The sequence below is a fragment of the Ursus arctos genome, unplaced genomic scaffold, assembly GCF_023065955.2.
Source record: "Ursus arctos isolate Adak ecotype North America unplaced genomic scaffold, UrsArc2.0 scaffold_4, whole genome shotgun sequence".
NCBI classification, from domain to species: Eukaryota; Metazoa; Chordata; class Mammalia; order Carnivora; family Ursidae; genus Ursus; species Ursus arctos.
The window spans coordinates 62,282,006-62,306,493 of NW_026623056.1; the positions used below are offsets into that span (position 1 = coordinate 62,282,006).

Consider the following 24,488-nt stretch of genomic DNA (forward strand, 5'->3'; position numbering starts at 1 on the left):
TCAGGGAGTGTTACCTGCTGTGCTCATCGTTACTGGCATCATCATTGCTCTAAAAATGCCTTACAAATCTGATAATCAAAGGAAGAGAAGAAAGGATGGGCGGAGTAGGTACTAATCCCCTTCCGTACATGCTCTGGTCCTACTTTGTTCCTTTCCTAGTCCCCGGTTCACCACCACAAGGTTGTTTCTGTCCTGTCACAGTCTTGGAATTAAGTCTTCTGCTCCTGGCTAAATCCTTTCCACACTCTTGCATTACTGGCTCACCTTTCTTCCTCACCCCCTTGCTCCATATGCTGCAGCACTAGCGTGAGTTCCCTCTCATCTGCACCCACGCTGTTCTATCTTTTCCCCTCAGGTCCAAATCCAGTTATTTATTCTGCTTCCTTCCTTGCACTCCCCTCTTGAAGAACTCACACATGATCGTAGCTTCAACCCTGTGAAGATGGTCCCTAATCACCCCTCCTATGTCCATGTGTGACCTAGTCACTGACTGATTTTGTGATATTTAATGACCATTAGGAAATACCCAGCAGCATGGAATCATGGGTTTTTGAGAGGTAGCAGAACTCTAGCATGACCTGGTTCAGCCCATTGAAATTAGATAAAATCATTTGGGTTAGAAGATATATTTTAGGGAATGGTTTCCAAATTAGTATCGAAAATCAAGTCTGCATAACACTTCACAGTGTGTGAATGCTTTTATTTACATTGACTCCTCCTATCTTCACATCATCTTAGTGACATGGATCAGGCAAGTATTCTTATCCTCAGCTTCAGTATGAGCACTAGAAAGATTTATAACTTTCATAAGAGCATATTCCTAGTAAGTGAATAAATGTAATTTAAATCTACCTCCCCTAATTTCAGCACGTTTTTTCATGTGAGCACCAGATAATTCACTTTTTTGTTGCCCTGTTGAAATGCCATTAAAGTAGGTAAAGCATGTCTCACTAATTATTTATAATTTTATGTTTCCTTTGCATTTCTTTGTAGAAGTTAATGGTGCCTCTGACTAAATGTCATTTCTCTGCAGTGTTATACTGTCCTAGTTTCTAACACACTTATAAACACAGATCAGTTTAAATGGGATATTTTTTGAACAAATATACTCATTTTAAAAATAAACATTTTGGGGGCACCTGGGTGGCTCAGTCAGTTAAGCATCTGACTCTTGATTTCGGCTCAGGTCATGATCTCAGGCTCCTGAGACGGAGGGTTGGGCTCCCTGCTGGGCATGGCACCTGCTTAAGATTCTCTCTCCCTCTCCCCTGCCCCTCCCCCTCAGTCTTGTGCACTCTCTCTCTCTCTCTCTCTCTGTCTCCCTCTCATAGACAAATAAAGACACAAACAGACTTTTTAAAGATAAAGTAGCTTTTTTAAGGAAAAAGATGACTACTCAAATTTTTTATTAAACCAGGATATAAACCTAAGGATATTTCAGCTTCAAGTGCTGACTGGGAAAGTGTAGATCCTGAAGGATATTAGAGGATAAAGGGTTTGGGGACTAAACATCCCATGAAACAGAGCAAAGAGCACTTTACAAAGTGGTGAGAGATGAGAGTTCTGCTTTCATCAGCTTTCTTGATAAGCTGTTACGCATGTTCTTCCCTGAGCCGTGGAACTTACCGCCTGGATCCTGGTTCCACATTACCAGCGTAGACTTACAGCACGGGAGTTCTGATCTGTTTTAGCCACACACAATAGATACAGTCTGGGACAGATCTGGGGAGATGAGCCTCCATGTAGATTAATATTGGAAGCATGTAACTGTACGTATTTCCCTTTCTCACCTTAATTTTGAATGTAGGAAATTCATCCCTGGTGACATTTTGTCTGCTGGCTGCCTCAATTTACCTAAAGGATCCATAGAATCCTATCACTGTATTCGATTAACTCTCTCATGACCACAATAGTCTCATCACCTTGGAATTTTAATAATTGGATAGTCAAAATAAAACTCACATTTGTGAAATAACTATGAAAATAAATACTTAAATCTCATAGAATTTGATTCAAAACCTGCCAGAAATTTTGCTCATTTGGATTATACAAGTCCTTTCCATGTCTATCATAGCCAAAACGTTTGTTGATTTCGTTTTGAATGGCATAAATGTGCACTCTGCAGAAATAACTTAGCAACTTTACTCTTTGCTTATATTATTTCCTCTGTCTACCCAGTAAAATTAAACCAATATGATTGTTTTAAAGATGATTGCGAACTACTGTATTAGATTTATTATGCCCCAGAAAATATATTTATTAGCAGTCATGTGTGTGTTTAAAGCTCCTGCACTCATTTTTTTTAGTGCCTACAGGGAAGTGTTTACTTTGAATCTTTTCCCTCACAATCATTAATCTAGGTACAGTTATGATAGTTATGGGCTGGATGCCCAGAAGTACTTAGAATAACTGGGAGTGATGGGGCACGTAGGGGTGTGGACCTGTGTGCACCCATACGCCTGCAGCCTTTTTTTTTTTTTTAATCATTTTTCATGGGACGCCAGCTCAGTCTATTCTCAATCAGTTTTCTGAAGCACTGAGTGGGCCCTAGAGTATTAGGATTTTCTATTTTGCCTGAAACTTCTAAAAAGAAAGAGGAATATACATTAACTATACATATAAGTCATGACTTCAAATAAAAAAATGTTTACTATGAACAGTAAGGTAATCAGCTTTCAAAAGTTGGAGTATTTAATCTTCACAAACTTTTAAGTCTTTCAGTGGCAGATGGTGGGAGAGTGGGAGAACATATTATCCCTAGATGTATATCCTGGCCCTGCCAAATTATATTTTATATATTTTTGTTATACACACACACACATACACACACACACACACGCACATATATATATGGTTTTTGACTAGTCATTTGATGTTCTATGCCTGAGTTCAATCATCTGTATAAAAAAGCTAACTGATGAGGTTGGTAATTCAGGTTTTTATATGCTGACTTTAGTAAATGTGTAATCAATCATCCACTTCAACTAACAAATATATAAAGTGTCTATCTCCAGGGCTCATACCAATCAGTTATTCACTTTAAGAATTAACTACTTCAAACTGACATGCGTGTGTTTTACTATTGTGACTTCTCCAAAAAAGAAGGAAAAAAATCTTTTAAAATGTCCAAGTAAAACTTTATAGATAATGAAATGGGATTGTGTTAGAAGGGAAATGTTAACTCTATAAAACAAGGAAAGAAAATCAAGGTTAGTTTTTTATAACTAAAGTAATATTAAATTATTTCCTCAGGTTTAGCAAAAGCATGCATAGATCAAAACCCAAGAAGGATACGGTTATATTCCAATAATGAAAAGATCCACTCAATAAATGTGCTGGGGACTAATCTAGGGCCTAGGTAGCGGGGAAGTGAGGGGCGGGGTAGGTAAAGGCAAAAATCCCTTATAGAAATTGTATTTTAGTAAAGGAAGACAGAAAAATGAAATAGGTTTATAGTGTGTTAAAGGTTGATAATGATATGCTGAAAACCTAGGATGTGTGTACAAAGAGGGTATGGGGAGGTGTTTAGTTCTCAGATAGGGTATTCAGAGGTAGGTCTCAATCTCTCTCAGTACCTTGAGGAGAGTTTTCTTTAAAAAAATAATAATAATAATACCTAAAATTTAAAAAGGCATCTAGTTCTCAAAGAGTTTGATGTACTGCCCTAATAATCTTTAATGTTAAAAATTCTATCTAATAGGAAAACTTTGAATCCTAGTGAGAATAAAGAGAAGGGCGTGGAAGTATGGGTCATTAAGGAAGGAGAGGCCAAATTGGGTATAAAAAGTAAGACAGGGAGAAAAGACCCACTTGCACATTTTCATCACTTATGACATCACTTTAAATGATCCAGGGGCTATAATAATAATAATATAAATAGCAGCTAATAATTTGAGAACTTTCCCCCACACTAGACACAGCGCTAAACGCTTGAAACACACTGCTTTAGTTAATCTTCACAGCAACCCTCTGATAGGGGCACCTCGGTTTTAACTGAGCCGCGAGGAAGTTCAGTAGCTTTCTTAGAGACACACAGTTAGCAATTGCCAGAATTGGTATTAGAACATAGTTGTTGGACCCCAAAGTGCATGGATGTACCCACCATATTTTCCTGTTGTAGGTAGGATGTTTCTCCTATTCTAGTCTGTCTGCAAGACATAGCTCAGATGATACTTACTGCTTATAATTGTCATTATTTTTCAGGGACTTTGAAGTTTCCAATTATCTTTTCCATTTATATACGTTTCATTGGATTCCATTGAAGGCTGTATTAGAGTAAGTTTGGGAAAAGGTGTTTCTTTATAGCCTAAGTCAAAATTATTTTGAGTTCAAAAGCACAATGTGTTTGTAAAAAATGTTGACTCTGCATGGTCAAAACTCATTTAGATGTCAAAGTATGTGGTTATAGAGTGAATACAAATCTTATTTTTTCTTTTTCAATTCTAAATAGTTGCTGTTGCTTCATCAAATAATTGAATTTACAAATTCTTTGTGTAATCCTTAATGGCATAGACAAAAAGCAACAGTTTTAGAGGATGGTTAGGCTAGAAGTGTGGGCATAGTTTTTCATTATTAAACTTTAACTGTGAACATATTTTTTCATTATTTTTCCTTGAGTTTTTGAGAAACAATGATATTTTTTATTTCAAGTTATATAATCTTCTAGGACAAAGAAAAGTTCCTAGTTGGGTTAGTCAAAGTATTCTGTAAAGTATTTAGAATAATTTTCCTGTTTGCATAGAGAAATATATGGTACTCAATACTTAGTATTATCATTCAATTTGCTATTTACTGGTGTATGTTATCAAGCATGCCTAAACATAAACTAGTAATTTGCATGAAAATTTATTTCAAAAAGCATAGCAATACATTAATTAACATGGTAGATAATATTTGAGCCCCTCATCCTTTGAGTTTGTTTTATTGCTACTCTGCATTGTATAGTTTCTCAAAATTTACAGCCAAGGAAGTAAACTTGAAGGAATTGTAGTAAATTACAGAAACCTGATGAAATGAGCATATCCTAGAATATACTAGAAATATACTTCTGTTTTGTACATAATTAAAGTATGTGGTTGTCATTTAAGCTTAATTAAGACAGTGCTCACAAACTTGAATGTGTATGTGGCTTTTTACAAAAACACCAAAATATTAATATGAACTGATAAGAGTAAAAAAAAAAGGATTGTTCCCTTAGAGAGAAGTTGTGATGTTTGGCATTTATTATATCTTAAAATAAACTTTGGTTATATTCAATAATAAATTCCCTTATTTATTTTCACATTACTCTCTGTTTTAATTTTGTTTTAGAAAAATAATATTTAGGGATGTTTTAAAACTAACATAAAGAAGAGAAAAATTTTTAAATGGATATTTTCTTTTTAATGGATATTTTCCATTGAAAGTAGCATAGTCATAAATGCCACATTGCCATAAAATAGTTTTGAAAAAATAATTAAAATATCAGAATTCCTTTTCAATGATGAATTTTTAAGTTAATATATATTTTAGATCACAGAAGTAAATGTGGGAATGCATAAATCAGACACAACACACACACCTACCCAACATTCATTACAATATATGGCAACACATCACAAGTCTTCGCTACCTTTGCATTTGGAAAAAGACCAGAGAGAGCAACTAAGAGGTGTAATGTATGGCCCCGTGTATTGCCTAGGCATAAGTTAGCTGTATTTATAAAATAAAGGAACATCTGTTTAAGATGGTATACAATTATAACTGAAGATTTTGTGGATTGCAGCTGGCAATAAATAAAATTCAACTCATGAAACATAAAAAGAGAAGGATTATGTTGGAACACTGTGGCTAGTCCTGTGCTAGTGGTGGTTTTTAGATTGTTAAAAATACAAAATTGTCTTTGCTCTCCAGCCCCTCCCTGTTCTTACTCTACCAGATGTTTGTTCACGGTTCCTTAAAATTTCATATGGAATATTTCCTGCCTTTGGTATAGATTCTTTCTCCTGGGATCATTGAGCTTCCAGAAGTTATTGCAATCATAATAATATGGGTTGGTTGCTTAAAGAATCAGATCTGAAAATAATGTAATAGGTGCATATATTCTAAGTTGTACATTTTTTTCACATTTAAGCTTGTCTTCATTTGGGATATGTCCTACAATAAATGGCATGGTAGTGATATTTTTTTTCTCTTTATTGGGGATATATAAAATAATTCATCTTAAAATTGATGATGCCTTAGATGTAAAGACAGATGGTAACTTACCATCTTTGCCATCTTTATGGTCACCTAGTGACTGGAGAACCCCTTTCATTGTCACTCAACTTGAAACCTCAGGGGTTGTACCTTACAATAAATTTCCTTAGCTTCATCAGCGGGAGTGAAGTGAGTTTAGTGCAGAATGATATAAATGATAGTACTTCTTACATCAAAATCCTTATACTTTGAACAGACACTTTATCAAGTGGCTGAGCAAACACAGCAGCTTTTGAAGTATTTGAAGAGCCATTGAATTTAAGAGTCTTCATGCCTTCACTCTTCTTTAATCTTATTAGTACAGGTCTTCAGAACATGGCTCTTTCTTGGTTCAAATTTAAGGACATAGATTATACAATAATGCTTAAAACTTCTTATCTATTTCAACCTGTTGATATATCAAATACTTAGGAAGCTCTTGAATTTAAAATAAGAAGAAATCATAATATTTTTAGATGACATTCAAATGGATAAGGACCTATTTGATCTCTTTTGTAGAAAAAAATCTTCATAAAATAATTCCATCATTCTTTCTTTTTTTTTCCTACTGTATTTTCCCAAATTGAGCAAGGTAAAATTTTTGGTCCAATATTTTGTATTCACCAACAAAATGACCAGATGAACCTAATGAATAAGAATGGGTCTAGAGCAAATACAGTAAATGTCAGATATTCAGACTCCATAAGGAATGTTAAGAATTCAGTCTTTTAACATCAATCTTTTAAATTTAATTAGATTAATCATTGAGATGAATATCACTTTATCTGCTTTTTAAATTTTTATTCCTCTCATGTCATATTCATTCTGGCCTCTTTATCCTAAGAGTCTCAACGTTAGAATTAAACAAGAAACTGTCTATAAGAAGACTTTGCCTGATTCTCCGTATAAAACAGGTGCCCAGGTGTAGAGAGTAGAGTAATTAGATTACATTTGACTGGTGTGTACATCCCAGCTCTGCTACTAAACTGGTTATGTGTCTCTGGGCACACACATTCTCCACTCTGCTTCTGCCTTATGTTTCCATCCAAAATCTCATTGCTATATCTATGCCCCTCCGTTCATACTCTGCGAGGTTAGGTCTTTTCTTTGTCCATCCTATTCTACCCGCAACCTCCAGGTTAATTTTCTTGGTTGTCATACTGTTTCTCACCAATCTTCAACATTCTCATACTTAATTACCAAAATAAATCTTAACAGCCTAACCCAGCCTTCAGAACTCTTTAGAGACCATCAATCCAACCTTTCCTCCTTGGACCTGCCCCCCATTGCATATTGCTTTCTGCTTTATTTATAGACATTCAGGTGCATGGTTGTGTCTCCTTACAGCTGTAAGTTGTATGTAAACTAAGACCATATCTTAGTCATTTTTTTTATCTTGCACAGTGCCTTATACATTTTGTGTACTTAGTACATGAGTGGGGGAATAAAGATAACTTATTCTACTTTCCTCTAATACAAAAATATGAGATATGGAATTTGACTTTCTTGGTGAATCAGAATTGTCCTGAATGTTGCAAAGATATATCGAGAACCTTTTATGAAAAGACATTCTGTTAAGTGTCAGGAGGTAGCTATGAATGAAAGAAGGCCTTTTGAGGTATTCTGCTAAATTTATTCTATCGGCTACAAAATTGGAAACCATATTTAAAAAATAATTTAAAATAAGTGTAAATTGGCTCAGAGTTGTATTTTCAGAGAGATGTTCTTTAGTGAAAGATGGGGGTTTGCAGGGTTTGGGTGCTGTCTGGGTGTCCTGGTGTGTGTGTGTGTGTGTGTGTGTGTACATAAGAAAGCAGGAATAAAGGGATGCCTGAACGAGAGACCGGAAATCAATCAATCCAGGTGCTCAAATAACCGCTTTAAAATTGTTTGTTCTAAGCAGTGTCTCTAAAAGATGTGTTTTCTAATACTCAGATAATACATGGTAGTGATTCACAATTATAAGCCTCCTCCACAATTATTACTTTTAATCTACTGTTTTAAATTATTGTAATTTCTGGAGCTCAAGAGTTGCTTTTCTAAAGAAAGTTACTGTATTGCCTGAGTAATGTAGACACAGGGCTGGGTAATTCCAATAGTGGCCACGGCAGAATTTTTTCTTTAAATTATAGATCAGAGAAATAGGTCCAAACTGACGTTTTAAAACTTTTTTCTGGCTTTTGTAAGCTTTTGCTTTATAACTACAAATTACATATATTAAGTGAGTAGATTCCAACCATCTTAAGTGTGATGATCCCTTTCAATGTCAAAAAGAAATGGATTCTTTTATAACAACTGTTCTTTCAGTATCCTTGATTGAAAAAATATATAAGCAAAACCTTACTCTAAATTTTGTGACTTTTTAAGTGAATCTGCATTTTATTAGTCAAAAAAGATGTACATTATTTGAAATACAGTATCCAATGTGTATAATAACATAAGTTAGTCTTCAGACAATGCCTGATACAAATATAGATTCCCAGTCTCTTATAGTAACATAATTACTCATTCGGTGAGATCCTTATAACAACACAGCTTCCAGTGAATATCAACCCACAGGTTGGGAACCCTGGCTTTTGATGAGATAATTGCTTTCTTCAGACACTACTACCAATTATCTGTGATTTTCACTACTAATTTAATAATTGATACTCTTTCGAAAGTTTTTAAAGTATTCTAGGACATCAGTCTCTAAAATTACTCATTTTTGTTCTTGTTTTTGCTTTTTGAATATTTGTACAAGTATTTAATGAACTAGGATGAAGAACAAAAGCTAAACTTTAATTTAGCAGTTTCATTCCACAAGGCTTCATTTATTTACAGTGTCTCCGGTTATTTATTTTCACTACCTGTGTTTCGCCATTAAATGATTTCATATGCTCAAGTCATTTTCAGCTATATTGAGTGACTTTAGAATCTGCCTGTGCCCAGTAGTCATCTTTTGAATCTCAATCAATCTTTCTCTGTCTCTCTCTCTCTTGTTAAACACTAACATTCTGATTATCAGTTTGAATTTGAGTCAGAGCAGGCTGACCTAGATTGAGTGAAATGGAGCCACCCCTCCCAGCAAAAGTTCCTTTAACGAGTTTGTCTGCATCTCTTACCCAGACAGAGGTTCCCGAGGCATGAAAATGATCATTGTTTGTCTCCGCATGTACTTCTAATGTGATACTTTTTAATGAAAATATACAAACATTTCTGAATTAAAGATTTATATACCAGAAAAAGAAAACACAAAGCACTTAAATCTCTTTGTATCCTCATTAGGCTATATGTACTGATGTACATTTACTTAAGGAATTTTGTATTAAGTATCATGTCTAGACATTTAGAGCATAATAAATTTGAACATAATAGCCATAGCTTTTATTTTGTTGTAAATACAGTAATAAAATGTAGCTAATAACTCACTGAAAAACCAGATGTTAAATTGTAGCAGACTGTGTGAACGCAAGATGAATCTATGTGTAACGTGGATGGATAGTATGTTTTCATATCATGTGCGTTAATAGCAGGAGGACGCCTGCTTAATTCTGAACTCTTGAGACCACACATGGACACTTGGTTCACTTCTGTGTTCCTCACCTTGATAACCTGGATCTAGAAAACTGGAATGAAGCTGGAGATGAGGAAGGAGTAAAAAGCCGTATCAAATGAGAAATTCTTAAAGGTTCTGGGATTACATTTAGTATGTATTTAGTAATAGATGTGGAGGACACATGGAGGTAGCATAACTATTATTAAATATTTGCAAGGTTACTATATTTTGAATTTATTCTTTATGGCTTTTCCAGGTTGAAAGTGCCAAGAAGTCAAATTTCCGTTCACTATGGAGGTGAATTTCTAATGAATGGAATGGGTTGTAATAAGAGAAAAGTAGATTCTCTGTTAATAGGTACAGTCAGTCCCAGGTTGGATGATCAAGTGATAAGCTGTGGTAGGATAGCAAGTATCCCATGGGCGTGTGGACCAAAGTGTCTCTAACACCCCATTTCAAACATGAGTATCTCTGAAATATTGGAAAAGAAATGGGTATATAACACAAATCATGATTTAACAGTGTTCAGAAGACTCACTTTTAAATTGCTGTCTCAGAACATACTTTATAATGTCTCATTTCACTCCTGAACCATTGTGATTCCTTAAAAGCTGTACATTCAAAATTGTGCTCGATACAGATGCAGCAGAATATGGAGGACATCAGAGATTGGACCACAACACCGATTTTTTTTCTGAAGATTTTAAACATAATGAGCGTCCGTATTCTCTTTTGGTAAGTAAGGTCTTTAAGATCTTTTCATTACATTTTCATTTAGCCCTTTATTTTAAATGTGGTGTTTTTGTGCAAAGAAACAACTCTTCAACAAGTAAGTGGCATGTAAAAAAACAAAACAAAACAAAACAGGATGGGGTTGATGGAGAAGAAGTGAGCTGAAACATTCAGAGGCGGCATGCTTGGTGCTGGACTGAATTTGCTTTTGGAAAACTGATAGTAAGGGTTATTTGGTGGACAATTGGGGAAGTTTGGATATTAATATGAATAAAAAATATTTCTCAAAAAATAAAGGGAAGGCATTTTTTTCTATTTTTTTATGCAACAATTTACTTCCCTTCTGTTCTTGCTTTCTGTATAATATTTTACATCCAGCAGATTTCTACATGATTGACTGTCTAATGAAGTTTAATTTAAAACACCTTAAAAGGGTCTATAAAAATCTCTTTTTTTCTTTCCTGCAGTCAATTAAAGACTGAATTCATTCTACTTGTAAAATTTTCTGATTTCCTCATATCACTGAGGAAAACATTAAATTATATAACTGATTTTTACTTTGTGTTGTTAACACATATGAAAGAAGATTGCTTTAAACTACAAGGTTTCAATTCTTTTAAAAATGTAGGTTTTAGAAACTCTCCACATTTGGAGGAAGAATTTTTTACTTTATGTCCAGATGGTAGGCTCAGATCCATATATCTATATTATGTATTTTTTTTTCCTTTTCCTGATTAGTCCTATACCACTCTCCCTCTCTCTCCCTCCCTCCCTCTCTTTCACACTCTCAATTTCTTGTCCTCTTCCTCTTCTATCACTCTGCCTCAGATACGCAGTTTTTCACCATGGAAGGTCTTGGATTAAGATTTGTCTCCCTTCTGTGAGGCCAGGATGTATCTAAGGAAGGTATAGATAGCTTTATCGCAGCTGTTAAATTCTCTTGTTTTCCAAAAATTTAAGCATAAGTCAAAAGGGAGAATCTGTAAGAGACCCCTGGTTCCCTCATTTTTCTACTAGAGTCCCACCTCTTAAAGTGGTGCGAGTACATCACCATGTAAATCACCATATTCTGCGCGGAATCAGCTTGCCAAAGACAGTGGCATCAAATAAATTGAAAGAGCAGAGATGAGCAAGATTGAGTTGTGGGTTATAGGCTCCGAGGAAGGTGTGATGGCCGCAGGAGACGTGAGTGTTACCTGAACAGTCTGTGTGCATCTAGGTGGTGAGGATGGTGACACTTACGTAGCTTGAGATACAGATATAGATACATATGCATTTTTAAGAGGGAGGGCTTAATGGTTCTATCAGATTTTTTCTACAAAGAATATTGTAGTTCGTCAGAACATTCAGTTTTGCCAAGTAAAGATTGATAAAAATGTCTCTGAAATGAATTTTTTAAAGGTTTTATTTATTTATTTACTGAGAGAAAGAGCACATAAGTGGGGGGAGGGACAGAGGGAAAGGGGGAGAGAAAATCTCAAGCTAGCTCCACGCTGAGCAGGAAGCCCAAGGTGGGGCTCAGTCTCACAACCCTGAGATCATGACCTAACCTGAAATCAAGAGTCAGAAGCTCTTCCAACTGAGCCACCCAGGCGCCGCTCTGAAATAAATTTTTAAAATTAACTTAGGGGACACCTGGGTAGCTCAGTTGGTTAGGCATCTGACTCTTGATTTTGGCTCAGGTCATGATCCCAGAGTCCTGGGATCGAGCCCCTCATCGGGCTCCCTGCTCAGCGGGAAGCCCTCTCCCCCTGCTGTGTTCCCTCTCTCGCTGTGTCTCTCTGTCAAATAAATAAATAAAATCTTAAAAAAAAAAAGTAACTATATACCTCTTTTCTTTAAAAAAAAAAGAAGAAGAAGAAGATTTTCTCCCAATTTGGGGGAAATTATAATCTTAGGCAAGGACTCACAGTCTTTGGGGATGGGCAGAAAATATCTTGCCATTCTTTCAATTTTTGTAAGAGTAAAAATATTCTATCATAGTTAAAAGAAGCCAGCTAACAGTGGCAGCAACAGTCAGGAGATTATTTTGCAAGTACTAATTGAATTTATCTTGCAAATAAGGAATGCACAGTTCTAAATTAGCAGGTGGGGTGGAGGGTAGCACATAAGCGCTGATAACTGGTAGAGGAATACAGTGCTGCAAGCACGTGAGAAATAGAACATAGCTTAACCACTGCCTGTATTAGAATTCTGATCCAACTTGGTCAAAAAGGTAATGATTAGCTCTGTCTTCCCAGCAGCAGCATCTTGTTTCAATAACTTCAGGTGCTTCAGGAAACACCATTTAAATGTCTTTAGGCTCCAGGTGAAATGATCACTGGTTTTAATATAGGAATAAGGGAGCACAAATAGACCAGAAAATCCAATAAAACATGTTCCTTCTTGCCAGAGTTATCCTTTGAAGAGCCAAAGGAAAAAAAAAATCACATTAAAAAACGAACCTATTCTAAGAATGCCTCATTATAAAGGGATTCTTTATTAAACTAGGTCATATGTGCTGGGATCCAATCAGGTTTCCTGAGCATGACTGTAGGTACTCTAGATCTCATTCCACCACCGGCGAGAGATCACTTTTGCCTCCCACCTGCCTGGAATAAAGGGAGAGAAGAAGGCTTCTTTCCTTCTCCATGAAATTTCTGCCCATCATAACAAGTACACAGTATTTACTAAAGCTCAATTTGCAAGCTCAATAATCCAAAGGATCTGCTGAACAAGTGTCAAATCTGTTTGCAAAGATAGTAACAAATAGAGCTTGAAGGAATCTTAAAATATGAGGGCGTCTTAAAATAGCCATCCAGGCTGCTGCATCAGCAGGTACCGTTCCAGCATCCTCCTTATTATGTACTCCATCAGTTGAACCTGGGAAGCCAGACGAGAACCATGTGTGTACTACCACTGAAACGTGTTTGCTAAGGTCAGAGTAGCCTGCAAAAGCCAAGAAGCGACAGGGCCAAATTTCTCCTTTCTGCTTTACTGGCAATTATTGGAAACTCCATTTTAGCACACTCATTCCCTATATTTTGGTTTCTGATAGAGGAACGTATATGAACGTATGTGTTACTTACATGGCAGTCAGCGCACTGGAAGCAGGGAGGCTTTCTTTCCTTTCTCTGGTTCATAAATTCAAATTCCATGGCACAAATGGAAGAACAGATTATTGGACCTAAAATGAATTAGTTTCCTTTACAATAACTCAAGTAGTCTCAAGGGAAATATGCGTAAGAGAGTAATTTTAGCATTTATTACTTTGCCAGTTAGGCTCCTTATCATTAAGAAGTAGATCTGTTTGTTATTTTTCTAAATTTGGGAATTCAAAAGCAGACTTTTGGGTTAAATAGGGAATTCGGCATACATGTGTCTTCTTTATTGGCCCTCAGTTGTAAGTATTGGAAATACAATTTAGCAATTGGGAAATGTTTTTTGCTCTATCCCAAATCATGAACATGTTTAGGTATTTCAGAAAAGAAAAAATCAAACTCGATTCTTAAAGCTTACTCTTTTCTAGTATTTCTAAATGAGATAACATAGATTTCTATGTAGAAATAGTTATTAGCATCACTTTTCTCTTAGCCTAACACAAAATAATGAATTAGAATATGATTTATTTTTTCTCAGAAAATATTTTATGAACTTAAGCACATATGTGAAAATTAAAATTATTTTATATATCAAACTTATTTTTCAAAATAATTTGTGGCTCTTTTATGACAAATGTGTGTATGTAGACTACTAACGGTCTAATGCCCTTTCATCAAATGACGTTATCACCCTTCAATTATGCACTTTTGCCAAATTTAGCAATTTCTAAGAAAATTTAAAAATTATTTTTTACTTAAAAGTTATTTTAAAGCTTTCTGTTTTCAAATTTTTGACACCCTCTTTTCAAAAATCGTATAATTAATTTTTGCAACTCAATTATGATCCTAGAAGAACATAATACTTTGGATGTCATCATACAGTAGATTATTGTGTGATCCATTTTGGTTTTTTGTTGTGGGTTTTTTTGTTTTTGTTTTTGTTTTTGTTTTTAGCCATGTTAGTGTTCAGCATAGTGATCAAGTCATTAAGGTAGTCAAACTAACTGGGTAGATTAGCATGCATTTTGCCTCTCTTAATAAGTGAATTGGATTATACTGTGACATTCTGATTCCTTCTGAAATGTTGACTATAAATATAGCTAGAAAGAATGAAATTCATGGCCATGCATTACATTGTCTCATATGTCCTTAATATGATCCTAACCACAAGATCTTTAGGGCTTAATGGCATACACATGGGTGTGGTATGTATGTTTATCAGCGTATATTATCTGTGATGTACATACTAAACAGTGTTTCTATACGTGTATTTAAATATAAATTGTTTATATTTAAATATGCTTAAATATTTTTATGTTTAAACCTACTTAAATTATGTTCATATTTCTTTTCACTTGCTGTATGAATCAAAACTATTTTTAGAATTAAAATTATAGAATGAGTGTTACAGAGCCAATACTTAGCACTAAATTATAGAGCCCCCAAACCGTTCATGTCTGTAATTGTCTCATCATAGGGATTAGTTCTGATTATCTTAAATCCTTTAGTATAATTGGTAGTCATTTCCTAACCACTAAGAAAATTGATTTACATACTCAGAACCCTAATAAAGAAGAAAACTCAAAATTCCATAAATAGCCATAGTTAAGAAAAATCACTTGCTTGGGGAAATTCTTTCATGTTGCCTATACTGCAAGGGCTCTAGAGCAACATAAACACATTCTAGTAATTAACACTGCAGTGAAAAATACAATTACACAATATACCCGTTAATGATACTATACAATTACCAACGGAAGGTTTCTGAGCAGATAGTATTAAGAGGTCTCTAAGTGTGACTGGAATTGGCATTATAAAGCTCCTTACATAACATGACCAGCATCATTTAGTAAGAGTTCTTGGAGTATTTTTTAACCATTAAAATGCCCAAATAGGAAACTCAATGCATATATTGCAAGCCTTGAACTTCTTATGTCATCCCTTTTGTTTTACTCTGACATTTGGGGTGGCTAAGATACCAAGAGATCACAGAAAGGAAGGTTGTTTCCAAATGATAGGTTTATGGTTTTCATTTGTGTTTTATTAATGAAATTAGTTATGAGGTTATGAATCGAACAGAGTAGATACCAAAATCTGTAGGATTCAAGTAGGAGATTGATGTGACCCATCCTGATAGTCACTGTGCCACACTGAGCAGAGACCTGTCATTATTTTAGGTCTGACTTGTTTGTTTCCTTGCATCTGTCTGCAGAGCCTTGAACTTATCTGAATCCTTTTATATGCATATAAAACCATACCTAAAATCAGAGAAATGTTTTTAATGTAAAGGGAACTGAAATTCTTTTGTCTAGTCTTTGGTGCTACTGAAAAATTTAGATTGCTCTTCAGTTTTAAAATGCTTAGAACAGTTCAGAATCATTCTATTATAACCTGCTGCCCCAGTGATGAGTTATACCTAGTTTCTATGATTCCCCAAAACCACGCACATAGAATAGAGTAAGTACGGGGCAAACTCCTTTGAAAGGGCAGAACACTGTCTCTAGACTCCTGCCTATTTTAGTTAAGAGTTGGAGAGGGAATTGGTTGAACCTGTAAATTATAGGAAAAATAGAGGGAAACAGATTATGGCATTGACATGAAGGGTTTCCCCACACTGAATGACTGCAAAGATAAAATATTTATCTTTTGGAAGTACTGGAAGCAAATCAAACATTGTGACATTGAGCTACCCAGTGACTATTGGCATTTGTGAAATTTTTTCTCAGATGATGGTGATCATTTTCTAAAATCACTATTAATGGAATATTAGAAAAACTTCTCTAGCTACTACATTCATAATATGAATTTCTTTTTAAAATGCCATCACTTTACGACCACTTTAATCTTTATTGTTCAAAACTAACCAACTATATTAGTGTATCTGATCTTTTTTTTGAATTGTGAGATTTCTTTATCACAAAAACCTTAAGGGAAAACATTGTGTTCATTTGCAGAGTTGAGATGTATTGGACATACAATAGTCTCATTCAGTGAAAATCAGCTGTTCTGTTCTTTTTTTTACCCCCCCTTAAGCCCTGCCTGCTTTGCATTTTTCATTCCGGTTCTAAACTGTAAAAGCTGTTTTTTTTCTTTTTTTAACCCATCAGTCAGACTTTCACTTAAAGATAAAATGACTGAAATAATAAAATCTTCACAGTGTCAGAAATGGAGAGATACTGTCACAATGACAGCAGCAGTCTAACATTATTTTTACTGTTTGTTAACAGTAAATATGTTATATGTAAAATACCACATAGATAAACATCAAGGATCACTTCTCGATTTTATAAAAAGTATTTCAGATATAAGTATATTAAAGAATATCTTATGATATATGTACATATTGGGCCCACCCACTTTTATTTGTTCTTTTATTCATTGTTCACTATTTTATTTTGTCATCATTGGCACCTACTTTGTCCACGGGTACCTACGAAGAGTTAGAAATATGAAGACATAGGGCTTCTGCCCTTGTAAAGTTCATAGTCTGGTGGGGAGGACAGATCATAAACCTGAAAAAAATCGCAAATTGTGTTAGATGCTCAGAAAGAAATTAAAATGCCCGTTAACCAGAGAACTTGGATTCAACTCTTATTTCTGCCACTTACTAAGTGTGTGTTGTTGGGAAAATTATTTAGCTGCCGCGTGCCTCCATTCCCTCCTCTGAAAAATGGAGGCGACAGCAGTACTGCCTCACAGGGTTGTCACGAGGATTCAATGAACTAGTATTTAAAAACACCGAGACTGATGGAGGGCGCATGCTGAGCACTTAGTAGCTGTTACCTGCGGTTGTCATTGTTTGGTGCCTCACCATACAGAAGGGAAAGCTGGGACCCAGAGAGGCAAAGCAACACAGCCAAGGTTGCCCAGATTAAAAAAAAAAAAAAAAAAAAGGAAGAAGAAGGAAACAAACAAAAATGGAGCTGTCATAGAAAACCAAGTGGAGAAGCTAGCCCACCTAGTGTTGTCAAGGGCGTGGAGCTGGAACTTTTTAAAATCAGGAAATAAGGAACTAGCAAGATAAAGAATATTCTGAGCAGAGACCCAAAGGAAGAAAAGTCCCCCTGTGGGCAGAGCCTGGTGTGAGGGGAGAAGAGACTTTCTCAGCAGGAAGGAGCGGAGTCAGGACCCTGCTGGGCGTGGAGAGGATGCGTATTGTATTTTAAATACAGTGGCAAGCTTTTTGACTGGTTTACATTGGGGAGGGGACCTAAATACCCTTAGGATCCGTTATACCACCTTTAAAGTTTAGTTCTTAAAATGACAGAAGACAAAACTGGATGACAAATAAGAGTGTTGGTGTAGAGCAGTGTTCTGTGTATTACTTTTATTCTCCTGAATAGGATACCATTGTAACCTTAGGGCAGCCTCCCCGTACCACCGGAGAGTGCCTCATCAGCCTGAGTGTCCTTTACAGCCCTCGTGTCTGCAGATCCCGGGGTTTGTAAAGTGTATGGCGCCCTTTAGTGGTGATTGCTTCAAAGGATCCTCACGTAGTTGTCAGGACGGCTGAGCCGTGGACTGTCTCCTGGGAGCCCGCAGCAGCGTAAAGATAACTGTGACTTGAAGCAAATGTGAGAGGGCATCATGTCCTTTTGACATAACGTCATCGTGTTCAGAATTTCTTTCAATTGCACTGACATGATTGTGTTGACTTAGGTGTACATTCCAAGCCGAGTGGGCCTCATCCTTCAGAATGTGGATATGCCCAACTGAAGGGACGGAGTTTCAGCTTCACCGGAGGACGTGTGCTTTGTTTTCCTGTTCTCGTTGCCACAGAGCTTGTAATGTGTGAGCTTGCAAAACACAGTCGTCTAGACGAAACATCAGACGTCTGAAATTTAGTATTAGCTTATGCAAATGAATGTCAGACTTTAAGTAGGGGGGTATATTTTTGAAATTTCGAGGATCCTGTACTCTATTTTCCAGGCGTCTGAGCAGCTAGGATTCTCAAATGAAGTATTCTATGTAATGCCTTTAAACAACTTTACTTTCTAGGCCAATATTTGATCCTTAAAGTTCACATTTGAATCGTGTGTCATGTATGATGATTTCTGTTGAATGTATACAGTATTTTTTTAAGACGAATATTTGGTGACTTTATTTGTTCTAAGTATATCTTGGTTTCAAATACACAGCACCAAGGTTGTTACTATGTTTTTTTTTTAATTGTGTTTAGAAATACTGTAATAACTATGTAGTAATAGTGTAAAATTAAGAATTGGATCAAAGATAATATAAAGCCATTATCTATAACCTTGTCCATGCTTCATTTTGCCTAAGTTTTATCTTGTAATCTCTGCTTCACTTAGTATCTTGGTGGATGCTGATATTTCCGTCTTTCTGAAGACCTGAATTGGTAATTGTAACATTTCAGAAAACGTCTTTTACTTTCAATCAATAAAAAAAAATTGCAGATTTGCCTTTGCTAATGTTTGCTTTGTGGTACTACCATGGGGATTGATTTAGAATGAACATTAAAGTGCTTATCTTACCTCTGATACCTTCCCCATATATATGCACACTTGCGCAATGGGCCAGGCACACGGTTAATAATGGTTTTTCTTTAGGTACTATTTTGTAATGTAAGATTATACTAACCAACTCAGATATCCAGGGTACTCTGCAGCTATAAACCTGAACACTTTCAGACATTGAATTAACTGTCTCAACTCAGTGGGGTACTCAGTCATGAAGTTGCCAGTCAATTCACTAACTAGTAGGCCAGGGGTCTAAAATCAATGATACGTCATTCACTCATAACTGAGAAATGATGATGCATTTATAAGACGAAGTATCTGTCACGTTTTGTGAAGATCTTATTTTCCCCTTTATATTAACACATTAATAGTGACAGCTTCTTTTGTTTTTTAAAGACTTTGACACAGAGAGAGCATGTGCGCTTGCGCACAAGCAGGGGGCGTGGCAGGCAGAGGGAGAAGCAGACTGCTGGCTGAGCAGGGAGCCTGATGTGGGACTAGACCCCAGAACCCCGGGATCATGACCTGAGCTGAAGGCAGCCGCTTAATGACTGAGCCACCCAGGCACCCCTTCTTTTTTTTTGTTTTTAGCCTGATTATTCATGACTAATGATCAGTACTCGGAAGTCTTTCTATTAAAACTTATTCAGTACTGGAAAGGGTTAGCAAAAGAGACTTTTATAGCTATACCTAGTATATATTTACCATTTTTCTTATAACTTAGTTCTGAAACATAGTGTTTGCTTTAACTTCAAAGTAGAGTAATAGTTTGATTTCCTGACAGAATCAGTGATGTTAGCTGATGATGATACCTACTAGGAAGCATTACTGAAAGCCTCTATGTTGCTTTTCCTGTTACAGGAATGTTCTGACTATCTTAGCACTGCCATGATCTGTGTACTATACACCTTATTGATAACAATACAACGTACAGGGGCGCCTGGGTGGATTAGTCGTTTAAGCATCCGCCTTCCATTCAGGTCATGATCCAGGGTCCTGGGATGGAGCCCCACTTCAGGCTCCCTGCTCAGCGGGGAGTCTGCTTCTCCCTTTCCCTCTGCTTCTCCCTCAGCTTGTGGTCTCTCGCTCTCTCTGTCAAATAAATAAAATCTTTAAAAAAAAAAAAACAGTACTGGGGCTCCTGGGTGACACAGCGGTTAAGCGTCTGCCTTCGGCTCAGGGCGTGATCCCGGCGTTATGGGATCGAGCCCCACATCAGGCTCCTCTGCTGGGAGCCTGCTTCTTCCTCTCCCACTCCCCCTGCTTGTGTTCCCTCTCTCGCCGGCTATCGCTATCTCTGTCAAATAAAGAAATAAAATCTTTAAAAAAAAAAACCAAAAAATAAAAAACAGTACAACGTACAACCATGATGTTTTGTGTTCTAGTTTATAATTTCTTACTTTTGCATTTCTTTTGTATGAAAAGATATGGGAATTTTCTATCACAGCTCTTTGAAAATAACAAGAAATTACTTCACTCCTGGAAGCCATCTTCTTTCCCTTATGACCTCTGTAGCAAAGAATAATCATAATGCTATATTTTCATTATATTGATTGTCCTTACTAATATGATCTTTAGATTTTACAGTCTAAAGTTAAAATTTAACAATGTAATATAAATTGCCTTTGTCAAATGCCTCCCCAACAAAGAGAACAATAAAAGGATGTTCCTAGGTAGAAATTGTAAAAATACATTCAAACAAAATATTAATTCTCAAATAGAATGTAGTTTTTTGTTGTTGCTTTTTGTTATTATTTTTCCTATCAGAGCAGACATCCTTTCTAGAACATTCTAACATTGTACTGTATTTCCGAGTAGGTCTTCATTTTTGTATCAATAACATTCTCATCATCATGTACTCTAGTGAGAAGTTCTGTTTACTGGTTAAGCATTTTCAACAATCACAACAGAGAGATGCAAAATTTTACTCTGTATGCCTTGTAATGTTTTTTTCTCTGATGTGGTTATCTTTCACATCAAAAATGAGAGTCCTCCATCTTAGTTGACTGGTTTAGAATAAGTATTTTTACCATTCTGGTCTTCTATGTTCTAGAAAACATAGATGATTACAGATTTCTTTCCATTATTTTTCAATATCAATGAGTGCTAGTAATTATTATCCAAAATAGAATTTACCTCTCATGTTAATGATGCTTAATGTTTTATTTTATTATCAGCTTAGGTGGAAAATGCCTGTGTTTAATAATAAAAAACTGAACTGTAAACATTTTTCCTAGAACGTTTCCCATTTTGTAACACTTGAACTCTGAGGGTCAACTCCTTTCATATAATTTTTTTCCTGTACATTTGATGTTTCTTACATTGCCCTGTTCTTAGCTGATGCATTCATCTCTAACATAAAATGAGGGATTTAGCCACCATGTTCCTCAAGTTCAAAAAATAACCAGTGACAATAAATTGACTTTTCTTGTGGCAACTGTGAAAGAATGCATGTATTTTTTCCTCTGACTGGAGCACTCCCCTTAGCAATATCAATTCAACATTTGTCAACCATCAGGGTTATAGCCATTGCTGTGCGGGATCATACAGGAGGTTGTCTGAATAAGGAGCCTATTCCTCAAATAATACAGAAGAGAGTGCAGACAGATCTCAGGGAAGCGATGAAGGGTAATATGTTTTCCTCTCGTGTTCAGCTGCGGCTTCAGGGCAAATATCTTTTCACTGTCTCTGGTCCCGCAGCCATTGAATCCCGTGATGAAAGCAACATAAAATAGGTTTCCTGTTGCTCTTCCTGTTTAGAACAAGCCAGAGCAGACATACCTGATAGGAACCAGGACAGTAAAGCAGCTTTCTGGCTGGCCTCACACCTCGGAGACGATTTCTTTTTGCCTCTTTCGAGTCATGTCCTGAACCGAGGGTCTTTAGAGTCTTGGGTTTCATTCATCTATATATTCCTTTTAGGGAGACAAGCACTGAGCTAGGCACTTTGCTAGGTAGACTATTTTGATGAAAGAAAATAGAAATCTAAGCCTAGCAATGTCATTCATGTCCTTTGTACAGCTGAGTTCACTTATCATTCACGAGGCGTTAGAATTAAAATGCAGATAAATTTTCCCACTAAAGCCAGCCTTCGGGGGGGGAAAAATCAAATGAACTCCCTACTAATTTTTCTGCTCTATTATCTTATTAATGGTGATTTGTAGAGAATTGCAGAGAAACATTCATACTTTAGGGCAGAATTTCTTAATTGGTAGTGTGAGAAATTAAGATACAGTAGCTCTAAGTGTTTTTGTCTTTCTGTAATTTAAAACATTACATCTGGATTTTAACTCTTGGCAAAAACTGTACAGTGAACGTAATGTTTATTTACATGAAAAAATGTATTTTGTGATAGATATGCTTATGCTACAGGGCATGTCATTCAGAAGTGTCCTCACGCCTTACAGTTTTTCTTGTGATTTGTGCTGGGCCGGAGAGAAGTATCCAGCCCATGCTCGGTGTAGACCACTTCACCCAGGAGCCTGCACTGTATTAAAAGGGCAGTGTGATAGCATGGTCGGAAGGCCTGAGTTCCAGTTCTAGCTCTTCCTTTCAGTGCCTCATATTAGAAAGCACTCACTGACTCTTAGTTCTCACTCAAGGCAATAAGACAAAAGGGGGGGCGGAGCATTGGTTTTATAAATGCTATTGTTTGATCAATAGCCAAATGGATGATGAGTCAGTGGAGACATCTTCCAAATTCATTGTCAGGGACACACTGTCACCATCACCTGTCTGTCTTTCAAAGCTTCTGCGCTAAGTTGTCCGCCGTCCCCCAGGCAGGGATGTGTGGGCTGCTTTACAGAAAACGGGATTTTGCATTTCCTCCACCAATGCAGGTGACCAAAATGTCCATCTTCCTCCACTGCTGCTTTCCTTTGCTTTTTTTTTTTTTTTTTTGGCCTTTTCTCTGAGTGCACTAGGACATTCCAGTAACTTCCATTCCGCTGCAGTCGTGTTCTGCCTCCTTGGTGGGTCAGCCACTCCCAAACTTGGCACGTACGTAGCTCAGCCTTGTGAATGAAAGTTAGCAACCCCTTATGGGGACCCACCGGGCAAGGTACACCGTCTATGCAGTGAAATAGCCACAGGTACCCTCCAGTGAGGCGTGGCAACCAGGGCTAAGGGTCTGTTTCTCTCCCTCTTCCTCTTCTGCTCACACTACTAACAGAAGGAATGAATTACGGAGAAACTTAAGAATTGCAAAAGAGAGCTCAAGGTCAGAAGCACTTTGGCCCATCATTGTTTTGGATGGAAAGCCTGTACTCTCATCAGGCATACGCATATTCAATAAATAAATGTTTGCACAACTTAATAGTAATTTTTTCAAGAGGGGGAGCGATATCAGCCATTGATCTGCAATTCCCACTGCTGTTTGGTACTTAAAATAAGACAATGCGTAGCAGAGAACTAGCAAAAAAGCTATCACCCTAAATTACTTTACCATGCAAGGATATAAACTAAGTGAGATGTGTTCAAACTGTGCATGCTTGTCTAAGGTCATACAGAAAATACAAAGCTAGGGGCGCCTGGGTGGCACAGCGGTTAAGCGTCTGCCTTCGGCTCAGGGCGTGATCCCGGAGTTCTGGGATCGAGCCCCACGTCAGGCTCCTCCGCTATGAGCCTGCTTCTTCCTCTCCCACTCCCCCTGCTTGTGTTCCATCTCTCGCTGGCTGTCTCTATCTCTGTCGAATAAATAAATAAAATCTTTAAAAAAAAAAAAGAAAATACAAAGCTATAAGCACATGAATAAAGCCACCTACATATAGAATTTGTAAGTAAACTGAAAACCCACAAAGTCCACTGATTCCAATATTTATCTTGAACTAATGAATCGCTTGATCTCCATGTGTGGTACTCCTCCATTTAGGCACTTTTCTGGTCGTATTATGAACATCAAATCTAAACACGTGATTTTATTTGGATTTAAAGAGTTTTCAAATCTTGGAATGAAAGGCAATATATGTTTCAATCCCTTTAGAGAATTTCTCACCTCAAACTACGTTGCTATGAGTCTTTTATTTTTCCTCTAGAAAAAGAAGAGGAGGGAAATGAAATACCTTTATTACTTCTTTATGTATGTCCACTAGGGATGCTTTTTAACTGAGTTTGTAGTGTCACTTTCCATTCACTCCAGTAATATACATAATGAAAAACACTACATGTAATTTCATTTCACAAATGCCTCTAGCCTTGTTGTCAACTATTGATTAAAACCAGCCATGTGATATGCAAGTCCCCCCAACATACAGAGTCACTTTCTACCCCCTCTATCACTCAGTTGTATCAAAACTGCAGTAGAATGCCTAATTCTGTACTACATATATTTTCTTATAAGATATACCGTATTGGCTATCATGTACTGAGTGCTTTCTTCTTACTCTATGCCCCGTGGTGGTACTTTATGCTTATCACTGCGTCTCTTAAACTCTGCAAAATGAT

General features: G+C 36.5%; 1 protein-coding gene across 2 annotated transcripts in view; it reads left to right on the forward strand.

Annotated features, from left to right (window-relative positions):
* Positions 1-21,491, forward strand: part of GBE1 (1,4-alpha-glucan branching enzyme 1) — a 262,803-nt gene extending 241,312 nt beyond the window's left edge. Inside the window, exons 15-16 of one of the 2 annotated variants that reach the window (XM_026488982.4) lie at positions 10,372-10,489; positions 18,226-21,491. In XM_026488982.4, coding sequence (XP_026344767.1) covers positions 10,372-10,489; positions 18,226-18,282 — 175 coding nt within the window. In that variant the 3' untranslated portion in view covers positions 18,283-21,491. Of the gene's footprint in view, positions 1-10,371; positions 16,342-18,225 lie in introns of those variants that run through there. The other variant, XM_057306804.1, reaches the window with a different exon arrangement.
* The last annotated feature ends 2,997 nt before the right edge of the window (positions 21,492-24,488 follow it).